The sequence below is a fragment of the Rhineura floridana genome, chromosome 18 (genome assembly GCF_030035675.1).
Source record: "Rhineura floridana isolate rRhiFlo1 chromosome 18, rRhiFlo1.hap2, whole genome shotgun sequence".
Classification (NCBI taxonomy): domain Eukaryota; kingdom Metazoa; phylum Chordata; class Lepidosauria; order Squamata; family Rhineuridae; genus Rhineura; species Rhineura floridana.
This window is the reverse complement of record NC_084497.1, coordinates 20,956,529-20,976,486: the sequence shown is the minus strand read 5'-3', so window position 1 is coordinate 20,976,486 and position 19,958 is coordinate 20,956,529. Positions and strand designations below refer to the sequence as shown.

The window sequence follows — 19,958 nt, the reverse complement described above, 5'->3', positions numbered from 1 at the left end:
TGCTTAAGCAAGAAAATCAGTCTCTGCTCCTCCTCGCTCTAAAAAAAAACGCATTAAAAATCAAATGCCACTTCGAAACCAGTGTCATTGTTTAAGCATGTAACAAAAAGCCTGCTGGATCAGGCCAGTGGCCCATCTAGTCCAGCACCCGCTTCTCACAGTGGCCAGCCAGAGGGCACAATGGAAAACCTGCAAGCAGGTCCTGAGCAGAAGAGCACCCCCCACCCCCGTGGTTTCCCGCAAGTGGCATTCAGAAGCTTGCTGCCTCCAGCCTTAGACTCAAAATTATCCAACATGGCTAGCAGTTCAAGGAAAGCAGTTGCTAATTGGCAATGACTATATCCAGGGGAAAGAGTGGGTGGGTGGGTTGGAAGGGGGGGGGAATATAAAACCGACAGTCAAGATAAAATGCATTTCCCAATGGTGGATTATCAAAGTGAGACAAACAATATGTGAAAGGGAGACAAGCAAATGCAAACCTCTGAACAGAGAGATCACAAGCAGCAGCCTGTTCAGAGCCGGTGTGATGGCTGGGTTTGGCTCAAGGCACGGATTCGCAATGGCACAGCAGCGACTGCAAGCAAGGAACTAACCCTCTAACCATTGGTAATGAGACAGCTACAGCATCCCAGGGAAAGGAGGCCCGCAACCGCTGTGATTTCACATAAGCGGTTATTTAGCTATCACCGTTTTAAAAGGGGGGGGGGAAATACGTATAAAAAAGGATGCTACTCCCAACTGGCAAGACCTAATCAGAAGCCACAGATGGCAACGGAAGCTGCAAACAGGGCAGTCAAAAGCAGCCCAGCTCTAGGAAATGCCATGCTGAGGCTTTCCAGAGTCTCAGCGTTCCAACACACACACTTTCCAGTTTTCCAGACCCAGTGGCCTTGCTCTCCCCTCTGACCAGGGTTATTTCATCATCTCTTCCTCTGGGGCATGTACCACGACACTTAGGAACAGGATGCCAAGTGCAATATCAGGGCTTCTCCCCGTGTTTCTCACGGCCCTCTTCCTTCTTGAACTGCCTGTGCAACAGGCAGAGGTTCAACTGATTGCACTTTCCCGAGCACAGACAGTAAAGTCCATCTCCATGGTCAGAGGCAGGATGCTTCTGAATACCAGTTGCTGGAAACCACAGGAGGGGAGAGTGCTCTTGCACTCAGATCCTGCTTGGGGGCTTCTCAGAAGAGGCATCTGGTTGGCCACTGTGAAAACAGGAGGCTGGACAAAGGCCACATTCAAACCATACATTTATCCCACTTTAAACAGTCATGGCTTCCCCCAAAGAATCCTGGGAAGTGTAGTTTAATAAGGGTGCTGAGAGTTGTTGTGAGACCCAATTCTCAGCTACAATTCTCAGAGTGGTTTAACAGTCAGTCCCTCTTCCCAGGGAACTCTGGAAGTTGGAGCTCTGTGAGGGGAACAGTGGTCTCCTAACGACTCTCAGGACCCTTCACAAACTACACTTCCCAGGATTCTTGAGGGGAAGCCATGACTATTTGTAATGGAATGTAAGGTGTGAGTGTGGTCTAGGTGGCCCATGGTCCTGATCCAGCAGGCTCTTCTTATGTTCTTATTGTTTACATGTTCAGCTTTTACAAGCAAATAAGCCATTTTGGCACATAAGCAGTATATAAATCAATAAATAATAATTAAAGGAGTCCTGCTGGGGTAAAAAAAAAGAATCTTAAGGGTTGTATTCAGCTAAGTTATACTCGCCATAGACCCACTGAAATTAACAAGCCTAAGTTAGTCATATCTATTAACTTCAAAAACAATCCCATATGTCCGTGTCTTAACAATAGCAAACACAATTTAGGGGTTGCATCCAAGGTTAGTCTTATTCAGAGTAGGCTGAATAAGACTAACCTCGGATGCAACCCCTAAATTGTGTTCTCTATTGTTAAGACTCAGACATATGGGATTGTTTTTTGTTCTGCAATATATGCCAAATATAGGACTTAAAGGAGGACATTTTCATCAGCTCCAATGGACTAGAGCAGGTACAAAGAACCTTTGGCCCTCCAGATGTTGCTGAACTACAACTCCCATTGTCCCTGATCGTTGGCCATGCTTGCTACGGCTAATAGGACTTAAGAACATAGGAAGAGTCTGCTCCAGGCCAATGGCCCGCCTAGTCCAGCATCCTGTTCTCACAGTGGCCAATCAGATGCCTCATGGGGAAACCCACAAGCAGGACCTACACACAAGCGGACTCTCCCCTCTGGGGGTTTCCAGCAACTGGTAAAATTGTAGCTCAGCAACATCTGAAAGGCCAAAGGTTCCCCAATCCTGGACTAGAACGTTTAGGGATCTTGCCTTTCCCTGCCATTTGTGGTTTGTCTCACTTGTTCGTGCCTTTCAGTTCTGTGATCTCCTGGTCCACACGCTAAAAGGTAACCCGAGCTTCATCTTCCCTGTCTCTCACTTTCAAGGAAGCTTGGGCAGCACAGAGTTGAGGATGGTGGAAATTGAGGATCGCTAATTTAAACTGGAGGTTTACTGCTTAATTTTGCTCAGTGCAATCCAGCTTTTTTTCTAGACTGTACCCACTTCAGGCTGAAGGTAGGAACTGGTAGGGCTGAGAAAGCCACTGCCAGTCAGTGCAGACAGCACTAAGCTACACAGATAAGACAGCTTCCTACTGATTCTGGTGATTTAGCAGCCCGGATGCCAGGAGCAGACTGCGGTACAGATCATGAACTGATTGTATCGAAAATCAGAGTAAAGCTAAAGAAGAAGAACAAAGCAATCATAATGCCAAAATACAATTTAAATAAGAATATAAAGAATATAAAGATCAAATAAGGAACAGGTTTGAGGCTTTCAACTTAGTTGACAGAGAACCAGAAAAACTATGGAGTGAAGTCAGAGACAGGGAAGAATGCAAAAAGACAATACCTCTAGTTAAAAAGAGAGAAAGACCTCAATGGATGACTGAAGAAACTCTTAAAATGATTAAAGAGAGAAGGAAAGCAAAAGCAAAAGCAGATAGAAACACGGTCAGAACCCTAAATGCAACTATACAGCGACTAGTACATAGGGACAAAGAAATCTATTACAATAGTTATTGTACAGAAATAGAAAAGGACAACAAAATGGGAAGAACAAGAGCCCTATTCCAAAAGATTAGAGAAATGAAAGGGAAATTTAAACCAAGAGTAGGGATGTTGAATAATCAACAGGGGAACACACTGACTGTCCGAGATGAAATAAAAGGAAGATGGAAGCAATACACTGAAGAACTCTACAAAAGAGATGCCAGGATGACAGATTCATTCATGGAGGAACCGTATGATGAAGAACCAGACATTTTAGAATGTGAGGTGAAAGCTGCTCTTAAAATTCTTGGAAGATACAAATCACCAGGAATAGATGGCATACCAACAGAGTTGCTACAAGCTACTGAGACTGAATCTGTCCAAATGTTGACAAAAAATTTTCAAGAAATATGGAAAACTAAACAATGGCCCACAGACTGGAAATGTTTAATATATATCCCACTTCCAAAGAAAGGGGATCCCAGGGAATGCAGTAATTATCGAACTATTGCCTTAATATCCCGTGCAAGTCAAGTAATGCCCAAGATTCTAAAACAAAGGCTCTTCCTATATATGGAGCGAGAAATGCCAGATATCCAAGCTGGATTTAGAAAGGGAAGAGGCACCAAAGATCATATCGCAAACATACGTTGGATAATGGAACAGACCAAGGAATTTCGGAAGAAAATCACCCTGTGCTTTATAGACTACAGCAAAGCCTTTGACTGTGTAGGTCATGAACTATGGAATGCTTTAAAAGAAATGGGAGTGCCACAGCCTCTGATTGTCCTGGTGCGCAACCTATACTCTGGACAAGAGGCTACTGTAAGGACAGAATATGGAGAAACTGATTGGTTCCCAATCAGAAAGGGTGTGAAACAGGGGTGTATTTTATCACCCTATTTGCTTAATCTGTACGCAGAACATATCATACGGAAAGCGGGATTGGACCAAGATGGTGGTGTGAAAATGGGAGGAACATCAATAATTTAAGATATGCAGACAATACCATACTCTTAGCAGAAACCAGTAATGATTTGAAACGAATGCTGATTAAAGTTAAAGAGGAAAGCACAAAAGCAGGACTACAGCTGAACGTCAAAAAGACTAAAGAATTACAACAGAAGATTTATGTAACTTTAAAGTTGACAATGAGGACATTGAACTTGTCCAGGATTATCAATACCTTGGCACAGTCATTAACCAAAATGGAGACAATAGTCAAGAAATCAGAAGAAGGCTAGGACTGGGTAGGGCAGCTATGAGAAAACTAGAAAAGGTCCTCAAATGCAAAGATGTACCACTGAACACCAAAGTCAGGATCATTCAGTCCATGGTATTCCTGATCTCTATGTATGGATGTGAAAGTTGGACAGGCGGAGAAGAGAAAAATCAACTCATCTCTCAGTTTATCTTACGGAGCGCCTTCAACGCCACCAATTATGCCGCCCGACAAGATCAGCCACACAGGGCCTTCTCTCAATCCCGACAAAAACAGCTAGATTGGCGGGTACTAGAGGGCATTCTCAGTGGCGGCCCCCACCCTCTGGAACTCCCTCCCACAAGATCTCCGGCATGCCTCTTCCCTAAATACATTTCGTACAGCCTTAAAGACCTGGCTCTTTCAACAGGCCTTCGGGATTTTCGGGGAGGGTTAATTACTAAGATTGGAATGCCTCCTACCCTGTTTTAATATTATTGTCTGCTGCTGTATTGTTCTTATATTGTTTTTATATTGTATCATTGTATTGTATTTTATCATATTATGTTTTAACTGCTGTACGTCGCCTAGAGTGGCCATTGGCCAGATAGGCGACACAGAAATTAAATGTATTATTATTATTATTATTATTAAATGTGGTGCTGGAGGAGAGCTTTGCGCATACCATGGACTGCAAAAAAGAAATAATTGGGTGTTAGAACAAATTAAACCAGAACTGTCACTAAAAGCTAAAATGATGAAACTGAGGTTATCATACTTTGGACACATCATGAGAAGACATGATTCACTAGAAAAGACAATAATGCTTGGAAAAAAAGAAGGGAGTAGAAAAAGAGGAAGGCCAAACAAGAGATGGATTGATTCCGTAAAGAAAGCCACAGACCTGAACTTGCAAGATCTGAACAGGGCGGTTCATGACAGATGCTCTTGGAGGTCGCTGATTCATAGGGTCACCATAAGTCGTAATCGACTTGAAGGCACATAACAACAACATGCTTTTTTGAGGGGGGGGGGAAAGACTGCAGAGCGACACTTTCCACTTTCCTCATTTCAGAAGTCATCATCCTGTTTGGAAAGCTGCCGTCTTAACTGATGCATAAAGCCTGGAGGGCGGTTGCCCGTCTCTTCCGTCATCAGGAGTCTGTTTCATGGCTGTTCTACTCTGGCCATTGTTCACTAAGAAGCCGCTGCCGGCGGCTCCTCCTCCTCCTCCCACTGGCCCCTACGTTCTTGCACTCCCAAAACTGCTGAGTAAGGGAGAGTCATGTTCTAGCAGCACCGCAATATGCTACAGCAAACACCCTTTTGGCAACCCACACAAGTCTGCACGCCAGGAGAAAAAAAAGAATATAGGCATTGTGCTCCTGCCTTTCTTAAAAATGGGTGTGTGTGTGAAGCAATTTCTGAAATTACAACGCAGTGAGTTCATTTGGGATCGGTGGACACGGTAAAGCGGTTGATTGACAAAAAGATGTTTAAATCTCTCTTTTTTAAAAAAAAGTCAGGCCGGAGGCAAGCCTTACCTATGCTCTATAACAAGCAGGAGTGGATGGAGAAGAGGAAGCCGTTTTATATTGAGGATTCAATGAAAACAGTTTATTTATTCGGTTTATATCCCGCCCTTCTTTCCAGTAGGAGCCCAAGGTGGCAAGCCCATCTGTAGACATCAAGAAGCAAACACTCTTTCACACAAACAGTTCCCCCCCTGCCCCCGAACCTGCTCGCTTTCTGAGGTTCAACATGAGCTCGATGTGCAGTTAACTCTGCAACCAACTAAAGCCAAGGAGAAGGGAAAAAGAAAAAGAAAAAAGAACACTGCGAGGGCTTCAAATGGCAAAACTACTTCAGCTTTGTGAAGAACGCTGGGATTTTTCAGTGTTTAGATAGTAAGGGTAGATGATATGCTTCCAAAAACCACTTCTCTTCACTCACCCCCACGAAACTCAGTAAGGCAAAGCTAGTCCTACTCTGCGTAGACCCACTGAAATTAATGAACCTAAAACCCCTTCTGCACTATACATTTAAAGCAGTATCATACCACATTAAACAGTCATCCCCCCCTCACTAGAATCCTGGCAGCTCTAGTTTGTTAAGGGTGCTGAGAGTTGTTAGGGGACCCTGCTTCCCCTCCCAGAGCTACAGTTTACTGGGAAGAAGGATTGCTTATTAAACCACTCTGGAAATACTTGTGCTCCCAGGATTCTTGTGGGGGGGAGGCATGACTGTTTAATGTGGTATGATACTGTGTTAAATGTAAAGTGCAGATGGGGCCAAAGTCATGTCCATTAATCTTAATGGGTTACTTGGAGTAGGGCTGATATTGGATACATCCCATTCACTGATAAATGAAAGACACTCTGCACCTGCCAAGAGGCAACGCTTTATGAAAAAGCTACAAATACTGAAAACATATTATGGAGTTCAGTCCTAACAAGCTCTCTTACAATGAAGTGTAAAGGAATGTCTCCCAACTCCTCAAATATGGGCCTGGTAAGAGGTTGCCCTTTACATTCACCAACTGGGCAACTAGTCAATATCCCGTATGAGACCTAGTGGGGTGAAGAGTGCCCAAGTAGGCCTGAGAAGACCTAGCTTCAAATCTCTGCTTAAGCTATGACTCTCACTTTGGGCTAACTATTTACTCTCTCTGAGTCTAACCTACCTCATAGGGTGGTTGTTGTGAGAATAAAATGGGGGTGGGGAAAGGAAGGGTGGGACAGAAATCAAAGTAAAATTACTGAGAAGGAGACAAAAGGGAACAGGCAACTTTTAAGTACGTTAGATAGAGCTCAATCCTGTACGTCAAAACCAACCAGCATCTAAAGTCGGGTCTGGAAGAAGATAGGGAACCCATGTCGCTAGCGAGGTCAATGGATAGCAAGCACCACCTTCATTCAGCAACAGAATAGGCAGCACCTACAAAAGAAGGACCTCTTGTTTGTTTCTATGTGGAAGGAAGCCGTTCCACGCTTCCCCCGCCGGCCACCGAAACACGAGAAAAGAATGGCAAATTTTAGCCAACAACATGGCAGACTATCGTCAGAGGCCAAAGAGAGGGCCTCTTGACTGCACTCCCTGTCATTCTGGTCCATGAAGTTAAATCAGCCCAGAACGCTCCCAACGGGGCCGCTATTGTTTGTCAATCAAGACTTGGAGGATACAATGGTGCCCATTCATTGCCTGAGCGAATCTGGGAGGGCAAGGAGGATGCACAGCTTGTGTGTGATCCCAGCTTTTAGACAGGGGCGGCTCCAAGCAAAACGCTGTCACATTCTGCACATAGGTACAATCTCCCCTCCTTTTAAAAAAAGGGGGGATTCCAGCAAAAAGGTGGCTAAAGTCACACAGCCGTTGAGACCCAGTCGCTGCTGAAAAGAGAGGTTCTTTGCCATCACATGTAACAAACGAGAGAGAGAAAGAGAGAGAGAAAAGGTTTTACTAGAGAATGCACATTTCAAAGACGTGTGGGGGGGATATGTGTACATTTCCATACGTTTAAAAGATGACAGTCACAGTGGGTTAGGTAGCTCAGTTTCGTTTCCTCATTTTAAGAAGTACCACTTAGTGTTCTTAACCTCTGACCTTATGATGCCAGGCACGCAAAAGGGCACTTTAAAAGCTTTTTTTGTTTTCAGTTGCCGTTAATATAAAGAGCATTACAAAAAAGTTTGTAAGAAACACACAAATACAACATGGTAAAAAAGAAACAAAACACTCAGATCCAACGCAGGTGAACACAGCTTGCCTTCATTGCTTTGACTTTTCTACCTCAAAACTGGCCAGCGCGAAGACTTTGTCGCCTGATCCTGCAGTTGGAGAATGAAAAAGAAGGGCCGTTTTAAAACATGTCTTTATTGGACCAGTAAGAACCATCCTCCAATAAATAATTGATTGATTAATGATTACAAGTATGAAGTAATATAGCCGTGACATACATACAGACATTTACACAGGGAGACTTGATATTAAGATTTGTGAAAAAATGTTATGTATTTGACAGGTTTAATATTTTAAAATTTGATATGCTAAAATTAAAATAATCCTTTAAAAAACCATTGTAAAATCCAGCGTTTGCTCCAATGGCAATATCCGTCCTCTATCAAATAATGATTGTTTATTTATTATGAACATGGATTTATACAACCATACTCAACACAGACACACAGATATTTGATATTATTTATTTCCCCCTTGATTGTAAAGAGACTGAAGCATCTGATCCAGGAAAGGGTCGTGGGATGATTTAATAACAACAACAACAACTTACCAAGGTCACTGGAGACTCTCTCAAACTGACTGAGAGCAGCTCTTGCATTCGTTGAAAGAAAAGTCTCATCATCAGGAGTAAGCTGGAAAGAGAGAAAGAAAAATCAGCCATATAATATTTAAGGATTCATGAATGAGAAGGGCAAGGAATAGGGAAACATTTCAAAAAGCTTTCATAACTCCAAGGCTCCAGAAAAAGCCTTAAATGGTTTTTAAACATAGCAAAAAGAAAAAAAAACAACAGGAGGGTCATATGATAATATTTTGTGCAGAAAACAATGAGGACTAGAAAGCTGCTTTGTTAAAGGTTATAACAACAACAATAATAATTTTTAAAAGGCCAGTGCCTAAGGATCCAAATGTTGTGGCAGAGTATAGATCTTGTACTACATGGCATGTGCTCGTGATCCACACAGTTCTATTTATACCCCACAGGGAACACAGCAACCAAAGTTAGTACCTTCTCTCCAAGCTTCCTGAGAGCAGTGAGGATTTCCACTTTCTGCTGAGTGTAGAGGTCCCGCCCCAGCTTTCCAACAATCAGATCTCTGTCCATCTATACAGGGGAAGGGAGGGGAAGATAAATGGGGGAAAGAAGACATTTACTATGATTACAAATCAAATTTCATTGTTACAGTCAACAGACCACTGAATCATCAGATAAAAACAGATAATATTACAACCTCATTAAAAAAATGGAATATATACAAAGAGGTGAAATAACACTTTAAAAAACTACAAAGGACCAAAAAACACACAGTTGGTCTGGAGACTATCCAACAATCATTAATGGTCTAATATGAATAGCCAAGTTCAAGAATTTCTCCACTTGCTCCGTAATTGACTTGTTAGTACCCTGAAGTAATATAATCATAAGAGACTCGCTAGAACGATCAGAGAAAGACTGGGTAATAAGGTATATTAAGTCATTCCTGGTCCCTCGATAGAAACCACAATGAAAAAGAAGGTGCAGGATGGACTCAACCTCTGCACTGTTGCAGGGGTAACACCTAGAGTTCATGGGAGTTTTATTATGTCTGCCATCAAGTAATTTATTTATTAATGAAATTTATATCTCACCCTTCCTTCCGAAGAAGCCCAGGGCAGCAAACATATCAACAAAACAATTTAACAACAAGAAGAAAAGCCTTCAAAAACCAGTCAGAAACATTCTAAAACACAGTTAAAGTTAAAAACATCCTTTGTGATCTTCAGGTTGTTAGAAACAGTCCCCTTTGGCCATGTTTGGGTAAAAAGGAAGGTTTTGCAATTCCTCTTGAAAGTCAATTGCGATTATGCATTTGATGTATAAAGATATACAAAGCCCATAGCAGTTCACCCATTATTTGTGTACCAGAATAAATAAATTCACCATATAATTAACAGCTAATATGGGTCAGCCACAGAAGAGGTCGACTCCCAGCTTCCATCAGCCCCATGACCAACAGTCAGGGGTGATGGGAGATGTAGTCCAACAACATCTGGAGGGCCACAGGCTCCACATCCTCACTTTGGCAAAGTTCTCCCTCGTGCATTTCAGTCACTCATGCGTTGATGTGATCCATTTCACAGTCACTGCATGAGCCAGGTTTCTGCAACACATTGAGATTATTTCCATCCATTTTGCAAAATGTAGTCTGTTCAGAGGGGCAAAACGTAATACTCCCTGTCTCTTCATCTTCGCAAATCAATACAAAATATTCATATATATATTCGATTGTTTTTATGTATGTAACTGTTTTATACCCTCTCTAGGATGCACACCTCAACGTGGTGAGGGGGTTTGAGAGTGTTGAAGAATGCCGTCAGGAGTCTAGACCAAGAGGCTAGACTCCTAGCAGGGGCACCCAAGGCGGAATGGTCAAAGCTGAGACACCAGACTAAGATGCATCCAGACTCAGAGGAAGGCCATGGTAAACCACCTCTAAATACCTCTTACCATGAAAGCCCTATGAACAGAGTATCCAAAATGCAACACGAGATAGTGCTGGAAGATGAGACCCCCAGATCAGATGACACTCAGGGAGCTACTGAGGAAGAACAAAGGACAAGTAGTGCTGTGACTAATGACACAGCTGGGCCAAAGCCAAAAGGAAGCCCTGATGAACACAGACGCAAAAGGAGAGTCTGGAGTTGTATGACATTGTCAGCTCTACACTGCGTCAGCAGTGCAGGTGGGGGGCTGGAAATTCCTGGGTGGTTGGCAGGGAAGCAAAGTCCTTAGCCGGCAGTCTGGTCATAAATCTGCCAGGTCTAGGAGGAGGGGAGCTGATAAGGGCCAGGCTTGTCCGAAGCGTACTTGCCGAGTCAGGAGTCCAGAAGTGAGGTCAGTAGAGGTCCGGGATCAAGTACCAAGGGGTCAGTCCGAAAGAGGGTGCCAGGAAACTAGAAACACACAAGCCACGCCTGACGTTGCAGTCAGCAACAAGCTGCAGCCAAGGTGTGCCTTATAAAGAGCAGGATGGACAGCAGGTGTGAGCCCTCAGCGTTTGGGCCTTAAGGAGACAGGCCTGCCTCTCTTCTGCCTGACCTTCTGCTGTCTACGTTCTGCAGGTGAGGGGGGAGTATCCTGTTCACTGTCTGTGTCTGGCTGCAGGGCCTCTGCTGTCCCTGGGGTGCTCTGCAGCTGAGGGGCAGAAGGAGCTGGATTCTCAGGAGGCTCCTCCGTGTCTCCTGCTGCTCCTGGGTCTGCTGCTGTAACTCCCGAGTCGTCCTCATCTGAGGAGTCCTCTGACGGGGCCATGACAGACATACACAATAGGAACATGGAACGTGGTAAGCATGAACCAGGGAAAGTTAGAAATTGCCAAGCAAGAGACGGAACATATCAATATTACAATACTTGGAGTGAATGAATTAAAATGGACAGGAATGGGACACCTTCAGTCAGGCAACCACAAAATATTTTATGCAGGAAACAAGAAATTAAGAAGAAATGGGCTTGCTCTAATAGTGAGTAGTGATGTAGCAAAAGCAGTTAGGAGCTACAAAGCAAGGTCTGAGCGAGTGATATCAATGAGATTAAATGGGAAACCTATCAACATAACCATCATCGAAGTCTATGCTCCAACGGCAAAAGCAGAAGAAGAGGAATTGGAGAGATTTTACACAGAAGTACAGGAAGAAATTGATCACACACCAAAACAAGATGTCCTGATAATCATGGGGAATGCAAAAGTAGGGAACAGAGAAGTACTAGGAATTGCAGGGAAATGGGGCTTAGGAGATAGAAATGAAGCAGGAGAAAAACTGATTAAATTCTGTGACGCCAATAATTTGTTTCTTGCAAACACATTTTTTGAGCAACCGAAAAGACGACTGTACACGTGGACATCACCAAATGGTCAGTATAGGAATCAAATTGATTATATAATTGGTAGAAGATGGAGAAGTTCCATACTTTCTGCAAAAACAAGACCAGGAGCAGACTGTGGTACAGATCATGAACTGGTTGTATCGAAAATCAGAGTAAAGCTAAAGAAGAACAAAGCAATCATAATGCCAAAATACAATTTAAATAAGAATATAAAGAATATAAAGATCAAATAAGGAACAGGTTTGAGGCTTTCAACTTAGTTGACAGAGAACCAGAAAAACTATGGAGTGAAGTCAGAGACAGGGAAGAATGCAAAAAGACAATACCTCTAGTTAAAAAGAGAGAAAGACCTCAATGGATGACTGAAGAAACTCTTAAAATGATTAAAGAGAGAAGGAAAGCAAAAGCAAAAGGAGATAGAAACACGGTCAGAACCCTAAATGCAACTATACAACGACTAGTACATAGGGACAAAGAAATCTATTACAATAGTTATTGTACAGAAATAGAAAAGGACAACAAAATGGGAAGAACAAGAGCCCTATTCCAAAAGATTAGAGAAATGAAAGGGAAATTTAAACCAAGAGTAGGGATGTTGAATAATCAACAGGGGAACACACTGACTGTCCGAGATGAAATAAAAGGAAGATGGAAGCAATACACTGAAGAACTCTACAAAAGAGATGCCAGGATGACAGATTCATTCATGGAGGAACTGTATGATGAAGAACCAGAAATTTTAGAATGTGAGGTGAAAGCTGCTCTTAAAATTCTTGGAAGAAACAAATCACCAGGAATAGATGGCATACCAATAGAGTTGCTACAAGCTACTGAGACTGCATCTGTTCAAATTTTGACAAAGATTTGTCAAGAAATATGGAACACTAAACAATGGCCCACAGACTGGAAATGTTTAATATATATCCCACTTCCAAAGAAAGGGGATCCCAGAGAATGCAGTAATTATCGAACTATTGCCTTAATATCTCATGCAAGTAAAGTAATGCTCAAGATTCTACAACAAAGACTCTTACCATATATGGAGTGAGAAATGCCAGACATCCAAGCTGGATTTAGAAAGGGAAGAGGCACCAGAGATCATATTGCAAACATACATTGGATAATGGAACGGACCAAGGAATTTCAGGAGGAAATCACCCTGTGCTTTATAGATTACAACAAAGCCTTTGACTGTGTAGATCATGAAAAACTATGGAATGCTTTAAAAGAAATGGGGGTGCCACAGCCTCTGATTGTCCTGATGCGCAACCTATACTCTGGACAAGAGGCTACTGTAAGGACAGAATATGGGGAAACCGATCGGTTCCCAATCGGAAAGGGTGTGAGACGGGTGTATTTTATCACCCTATTTGTTTAATCTATATGCAGAACATATCATATGGAAAGCGGGATTGGATCAAGATGAAGGAGGTGTGAAAACTGGAGGGAGAAATATCAATAATTTCAGATATGCAAACAATACCATACTACTAGCAGAAACTGGTAATAATCTGAAATGAATGCTGATGAACATTAAAGAGGAAAGTGCAAAAGCAGGACTACAGCTGAGCCTTCTTGACGTTAACGGCAACTTTAATGTTGACAGTGAGGACGTTGAACTTGTCAAGGATTATCAATACCTTGGCAAAGTCATTAACGAAAAGGGAGACAATAGTCAAGAAATCAGAAGAAGGCTAGGAGTGGGGAGGGCAGCTATGAGAGAACTAGAAAAAATCCTCAAATGCAAAGATGGATCACTGAACACCAAAGTCAGGATCATTAAGACCATGGTATTCCCAATCTCTATGTATGGATGTGAACGTTTTTTAATATGTTTTTTTAAACCTTTCCCCCCCTAAACAATATTTTTTTTAACCCTTTTTATTTAAGATGTTTTTAAAGCTTTTTTAAAGAATGTTTTTAAAATTGTTTTGTTTTAATGTATTTTAAGGTCTGTTTTTATGATGTTTTAAAGTGTTTTTACTGCTTTTGTTTGCCGCCCTGGGCTCCTGCTGGGAGGAAGGGCGGGATATAAATTAAATAATAAATAAATAAAATAAAAGTTGGAAAGTGAAAATAATGGATAAGAGAAGAATCAACTCATTTAAAATGTGGTGTTGGAAGAGAGTTTTGCTGATACCATGGACCGTGAAAAAGACAAATAATTTTGTGTTAGAACAATTAAACCAGAACTATCACTAGAAGTTAAAATGATGAAACTGAGGTTATCATACTTTGGACACATCATGAGAAGACATGCTTCACTAGAAAAGATGCAGGGGAAAACAGAAGGGAGTAGAAAAAGAGGAAGGCCAAACAAGAGATGGATTGATTCCATAAAGGAAGCCACAGACCTGAACTTGCAAGATCTGAACAGGGTGGTTCATGACAGATGCTATTGGAGGTCGCTGGTTCATAAGGTCGCCATAAGTCGTAATTGACTTGAAGGCACATAACAACATAAATCACTAGAAGCTAAAATGATGAAACTGAGGTTATCATACTTTGGACACTTAATGAGAAGACATGATTCACTAGAAAAGACCATAATGCTGGGAAAAACAGAAGGGAGTAGAAAAAGAGGAAGGCCAAACAAGAGATGGATTGATTCCATGAAGGAAGCCACAGAGCTGAACTTACAAGATCTGAGCAGGGTGGTTCATGACAGATGCTCTTGGAGGTCGCTGGTTCATAGGGTCGCCATAGGTTGTAATTGACTTGAAGGCGCGCGTGGGCACACACACACGTTTTATATATCGTAAATTGCTTTGGGACGCCTCATAAGAAGTGATTCATAAATGAAATATAGTAACACAATACACTTTTTTTGAGGTGAAAAAACATCTTTACCTCTGCCAGTCTTGTCCGTAACTGCCCAGGCTGTTTTTTGGCAAACATCCTGATGACTTCGGGGGTTTTAAAAGCCTGGCTGATGGCTGCTTGTATAGCCTGGAAGGTTAAGATTACAAGCTAAAAGTTAAGGTCTGCAGCTTATAGCAAATGTCAACAGGTATTCTCAATAGCTGCAGCTGTATCACAAGCTACTTGGGCAGCCTCTTGCCACAACCAGCAAGGAGCGCTCAGATTGTCTTTGAATGAATATACTTGAAAAGTCCTCGGTTACTAGTATATAGGAAACTTCCTGGTGCTTGCTAACTCAAAAAGCAACCAGATTTGAAGCTTTGCAATGCCTGAAGCATTAAACTTTGGAACTGGAGCATGATATTAATGACACTTCCTTTTCTTTCTTCGGTAACGCTACAACCTGTTAATCTAATCCAAGTTTCTCAGGCTTCCTGAATCTGCAAACATTTCTACCAAGATAAGGAACCTTTTTTTTCCCCAGCCTCAGGGCAACCTTCTGGGGACCAAATGCCAGTAACGCTATGCCACAACATAACAATCACTTTACATCCAAAGAACCTCAGAGCAATGTACGAAACAGAAACACCATATATTTAACAAATCAAATATAAGAGTAGCCTTATATGTTTAACAGTGACCAGACCAGGATTATCCTTCAGGGAAAGCCTGGTGGAATAAAAATGTCTTCAACAGGCACAGAAGAGAACCCACCCCCTGAATGCCCAAGGCTGTTATGGGTAGCAATAACCAAGACTTATCTACTAAGAGTCGGCACTGTGGTGCCCACAGGCACACGTGCACCTGCAGAGGCCTTCTCTGGTGCCCACAAGGTTTCCAACCCTTCAAACTTCCCCCTGCTGAAATTAGCCATGAAAGCAATATTCTGTTCTAGAATGGAGGATAAGGTTATCAAAAGCTACTAGCCATAATGGCTATATGCTCTACCTCCATCATCAGAGGCGGTATCTTTCCGAATACCAATTGCTGGAAACTTCAGGAGGGGAGAATGCTCTTGTGCTCAGATCCTGCTTGTGGGCTTCCCATTAGGACATCTGATTGGCCACTGTGAGCAGGGCTGGTCCTAAAGGGCAGCCAGGTGGGGCACTGGCCCGACGGCCCCTGGAGCTACAGGGGGCCCCTCAGCTGCCCCTCCGCTCCCCTTCCACAATCCGTGGACCCCCAAGCCCCCCCACCTACCTGTCTGCTGTCTTTTGCCATTGCCCTTAACGAAGATGGCGGCCGCGGTTTCCATAAGGTACTGAAGCCCCTGCCACCATCTTAGTTGATGGCAGAGATGCACGTGTGTAGCACGCACGCGTGCCATCAACAGAGATGGCAGCAGAGGTGTCATCCCCTTAGGGAAACCGCGGCCGCCATCTTCGTTAAGGGCAATGGCAAAAGACAGCAGACAGGAATGGGGTCGTGGGGGGGCCGCGTACGTGCATGCGTGTGCACACGCACACACACACACACCGGGGCCCAGGGCAAGCTGATGCCCAAGGGCCCCGGTATTCCTGGAGCCGGCCCTGACTGTGAGATCAGGAGTCTAGACTTGATGGGTCTTTGGCTTGATGTAGACACAACACTCTTCTCATGTTCTTATGTAGACAATAGAAGGTTGGTGCCTAGGACAGTTTCTCCAGAATGAAAAATGTGTCTACGGGCCCAAAAAGGTTGATGACCCATTATATACATCCACCCCTTACTATGGAGTTTGCAAGAACAATGTCCAAACTGTGCTATGAGCAACAATCTGAGGTGGACTGGAGACCAGGGGCAATAGGACAAGCCAGTAGTTAGGGCCAAACGACAGCCACCCTTTTATATACCTTCTTGCCTGGGATGGGCAGAGTGCATCCAGGGCCTCAAGGAAGCTCACCAAGAAGCTGCTACCTGCAGTTCAGTGCTTTACCACATGGGAGCACTGCATAAAAATCCCAGAGTCATACAATGTTCAACAGGAACGTGCCTCATACCAAGTCAGAAAAATTGGTCCACCTACCTCAGTCTTGTCTACATAGACTGGGAGCAGCTCTCCAGGGTTTTGGGCAGGAGACATTTCCAGCCCTACCTGGAGATGCCGGGGATGGGACCTAGGATCTTCCGCATGCAAAGCAGGTGCATGCCAAGTTATGACCCTTCCCCCAATGTATTGTGCAATTTTTTGGACTCACATGGCAAAAAAACCAACAACCATCCAAATACTCACCAGCTGCATCCCACTGAGTTCATCTACCAAAGTCATGTTTCCAGACATGATCTTCTTCAGGGAATCGTTGAACTCGCTCAGCTGCTCGAGGGTTTCCCTCTTGGTTTCTTCGTACTCATCTGCCTCCAGTTCATCTCTGAGTAAGAACAACCATTAACGACTCAGCCAATGGGTTAAGTAGGAAGGCGGGGAGGTGGGGGCTGGTGAGCACATTCTGAGATTAGTGGGGCCGTGGCCCATTTGCCCTGATAGACCAGCCTCCACTAACATCATTCCATCTGTACCACAGACAGCTAGACTGGGTAGAGAAAAGGACACTTGCTCTGTCTCTCACATGGTGCTACACAAAGGTTTTGTGATGGATGAGTCATTTTGAGAAAGCTGTTTATTACCTACACTCCTCTAGGTCTTGCAACTGCTGCATTAGTCTATCCAGTTGCTCTTCCAGGTTCTGCTTCAGCTTGCTGGTCTCAATTGTTCCCCTTGAAGCCATTTTAAATTCCGGGCATAACAGACCATCTGTGAGAGACAAGAAAATTTTCTTTTGGCATCTGCTCAAAGGAAATAGCCCGCGAAAGTTATATAGGGAAAATGGCATAAAAGAACTTTGCCCTAGTACAAAGGTAAATAATTATTACCTTCTGTAGTTAACCGTGCCCATTCTGTTCCAGAAGCTCATATGACACTAATTAAAAGTACATTTGCTGTATATTTTCCTCCTTCCTATATGTATCAATGCCTGAACATGCCATGATCTATGCACTTATACATGCCATTTTTATTGAAACTGCTATTGGAATATTTCCATATGCTTCTGCATGGCTATAACTATTATTCTATCATTGTATTCACATGTATAATTGTATCTTTAAAATATACATAAGAAATGATCTTAGTATTGAAACTGATGGAAATACTGTGTTTGAGATAAAGCCAGGAATGTTTATAACTTTCTCCAACTTGTTTGCAAAACAAAGCACAGTGTCTGTTACACTGCTCGTATGCACTATGGTACCAGCTAGTCACCCACGACCACTGATGATAGCGTGGTCCATCTTATGACACCATGTATAGGATGTGTGGGTGTTAATAAATGTCATTTTCTAGGATTTATGGCTGAAACTGGAGGCTTGGAGGTGCTGAAGGTTATCAAGACAACAACACCTGGGTGTGTGTGTCTGGAATACTTCAGCTGTAAAAACATGTAACAGTTCTAATGTATGTCTAATGTAAGTGCCTTATAAGAGATCCTGTGACCAGCACCCTTGATAAGCACCAAGTATGAGAAGGAGGAGATGCAGTCCTGAGAACACGGATGTGTCAAAAGAGTAACATCACTACAAGTGCCAGCTGACTGCTGGATGGATGAGATACCGGGGCTCAGTGAAGATATCAAAAGAACATCAAAACCATTATCTGACTATAAAGACACCCCAGCTTCACCAGAAGATCTGAGGTTTCTACCACAGCCAACCACCAGAGATGCCCTAAGCATGCCTCTTCTCCTTTTCCAAGTCTCTTCTTCCTCACTATAGTACTGGTTGGCCACCAGCTACTTGTGTGAGTAAGTATGAAAAATCAGGACTATTGAAGATATCTAATTTTGCATTTTAGTATTCCTGCAATGGGCGACTCACAAAAGCACCTCTGGACATCTTTCAATAAATCTTTAAAAACTTTTTATATTGGTGTGGTCCCAACACTCCTTCTGCTCGTTCCTGCTATCTCAAGGCTTGATCACCCAGGAGTGGCTTTAGGTAAGACCTAATTCCCTGACACTACATGTCACAAGGAAGATCACATTATATTTGGAGCGACTTCCCAATGAGGAAAGGTCACAGCATCTAGGGCTTTTTCATTTAGAGAAAAGGCAAGTAAGAGGTGGCATACGTGTATAAAACAATGCATGGCATGGAGAAAGTAGACAGAGAAAGCTTTTATCCCTCTGTTGTAGCACTAAAACTCATGGTCGTATGAATGTGAATGGTGTGAAATTCAGGATAGATGGGGCAGGGAAATTATATCACACAACTTAAAGTCTTGCGCTAGCAGAACGGTTCAGTTGGACACCCTCTGTTAAAAACTAGCACACTTCATGATACTCTAAAAAGCAAGCAAAAAAAGCAACAACCCAACAAGCTAGGCAGCCAGCCAGCCCAGCATAAATGCAGCACACTATCAGCAATTTAGAGCATCGTATCTGTAGCCCAAACTACATCAGCAACTGAAAACTACAGAGACAGAAAATAAGCCTTCAAGGTCCACCTAAAAGTATTGATTCCACTCCATACCTACTCAGCAATTTACTTGAGGAAGAACATGTGAGGAGACAACAATGGTGGGCCAGCTCAAATAAACTGCCAAAATTTAGCCATCATGTCTTTCACACTCCCCTCTTCCTTTTGTAACTGGAGAACCAGTTAGTATTCGTCACTGAGAATAGATTTGCCACATACACACAACCTGGGCCTTTCTAGCTGGGATGGGCAATCTCTGGCCCTCAGGACCCTTCTCAACCACCCTACCTCTCCCCCTCACTGGGTCACACCCCTCACTGGCCCTGCTTTGCATCCTCAAGTGTTTTTGCCTGGCTAGAATGTGTCCTTGGTCTCCAAAAATCTTCTTGCTTACCTGAGGGTGTGCAGAAACTGTGCAAAGGTAAAATGTACAATTATTGCCTCACCCACTTTTGCCTCTAGCCCTGCCCTCTACTGGCATGTGACCACCCTGAAGGAAATGCGGCCTATTCAAAGCCCTCTCAGATCTGCAGGCCACCTTCCTTCCTTACGCACGCCCAGCCCATAATACCTATTAACCCCTTCCTACGAACAACTCCCTTCTCACAAACCTCAAACCCCCTTACCCAAAACAAATCCCAGGCTTCTTCTTCTCCAGCCTCCTGGAAAACCAACAACCGCGACTCCCAAAATCACATCCTTCCTTTAGTTTAGACAAAAGGGTCCTCTGCTACAGAGGCCCGAACGCTTCCGATTTCGGGGTTGTGGGGGAACCAATTCTAATAGTGGACACGAGGCC

At 43.3% G+C, this 19,958-nt stretch overlaps 1 protein-coding gene across 2 annotated transcripts; it reads right to left on the bottom strand.

Annotated features, from left to right (window-relative positions):
• Positions 1-7,684: 7,684 nt before the first annotated feature.
• On the bottom strand, positions 7,685-19,948 carry LZIC (leucine zipper and CTNNBIP1 domain containing). 2 transcript variants are annotated; one of them, XM_061600812.1, is made up of 7 exons: positions 19,786-19,948; positions 17,315-17,441; positions 16,923-17,058; positions 14,699-14,797; positions 8,993-9,088; positions 8,534-8,615; positions 7,685-8,072 (listed from the first exon to the last, which is right to left on the bottom strand). In XM_061600812.1, the coding sequence occupies exons 2-7, from the start codon at positions 17,413-17,415 to the stop codon at positions 8,014-8,016; spliced, it is 573 nt and encodes a 190-aa protein (XP_061456796.1). In that variant the 5' UTR covers positions 17,416-17,441; positions 19,786-19,948; the 3' UTR covers positions 7,685-8,013. The 2 variants fall into 2 exon arrangements, with proteins under 2 accessions (XP_061456796.1, XP_061456797.1); XM_061600813.1 differs by lacking the exon at positions 19,786-19,948 and adding an exon at positions 19,554-19,663.
• Positions 19,949-19,958: the final 10 nt, after the last annotated feature.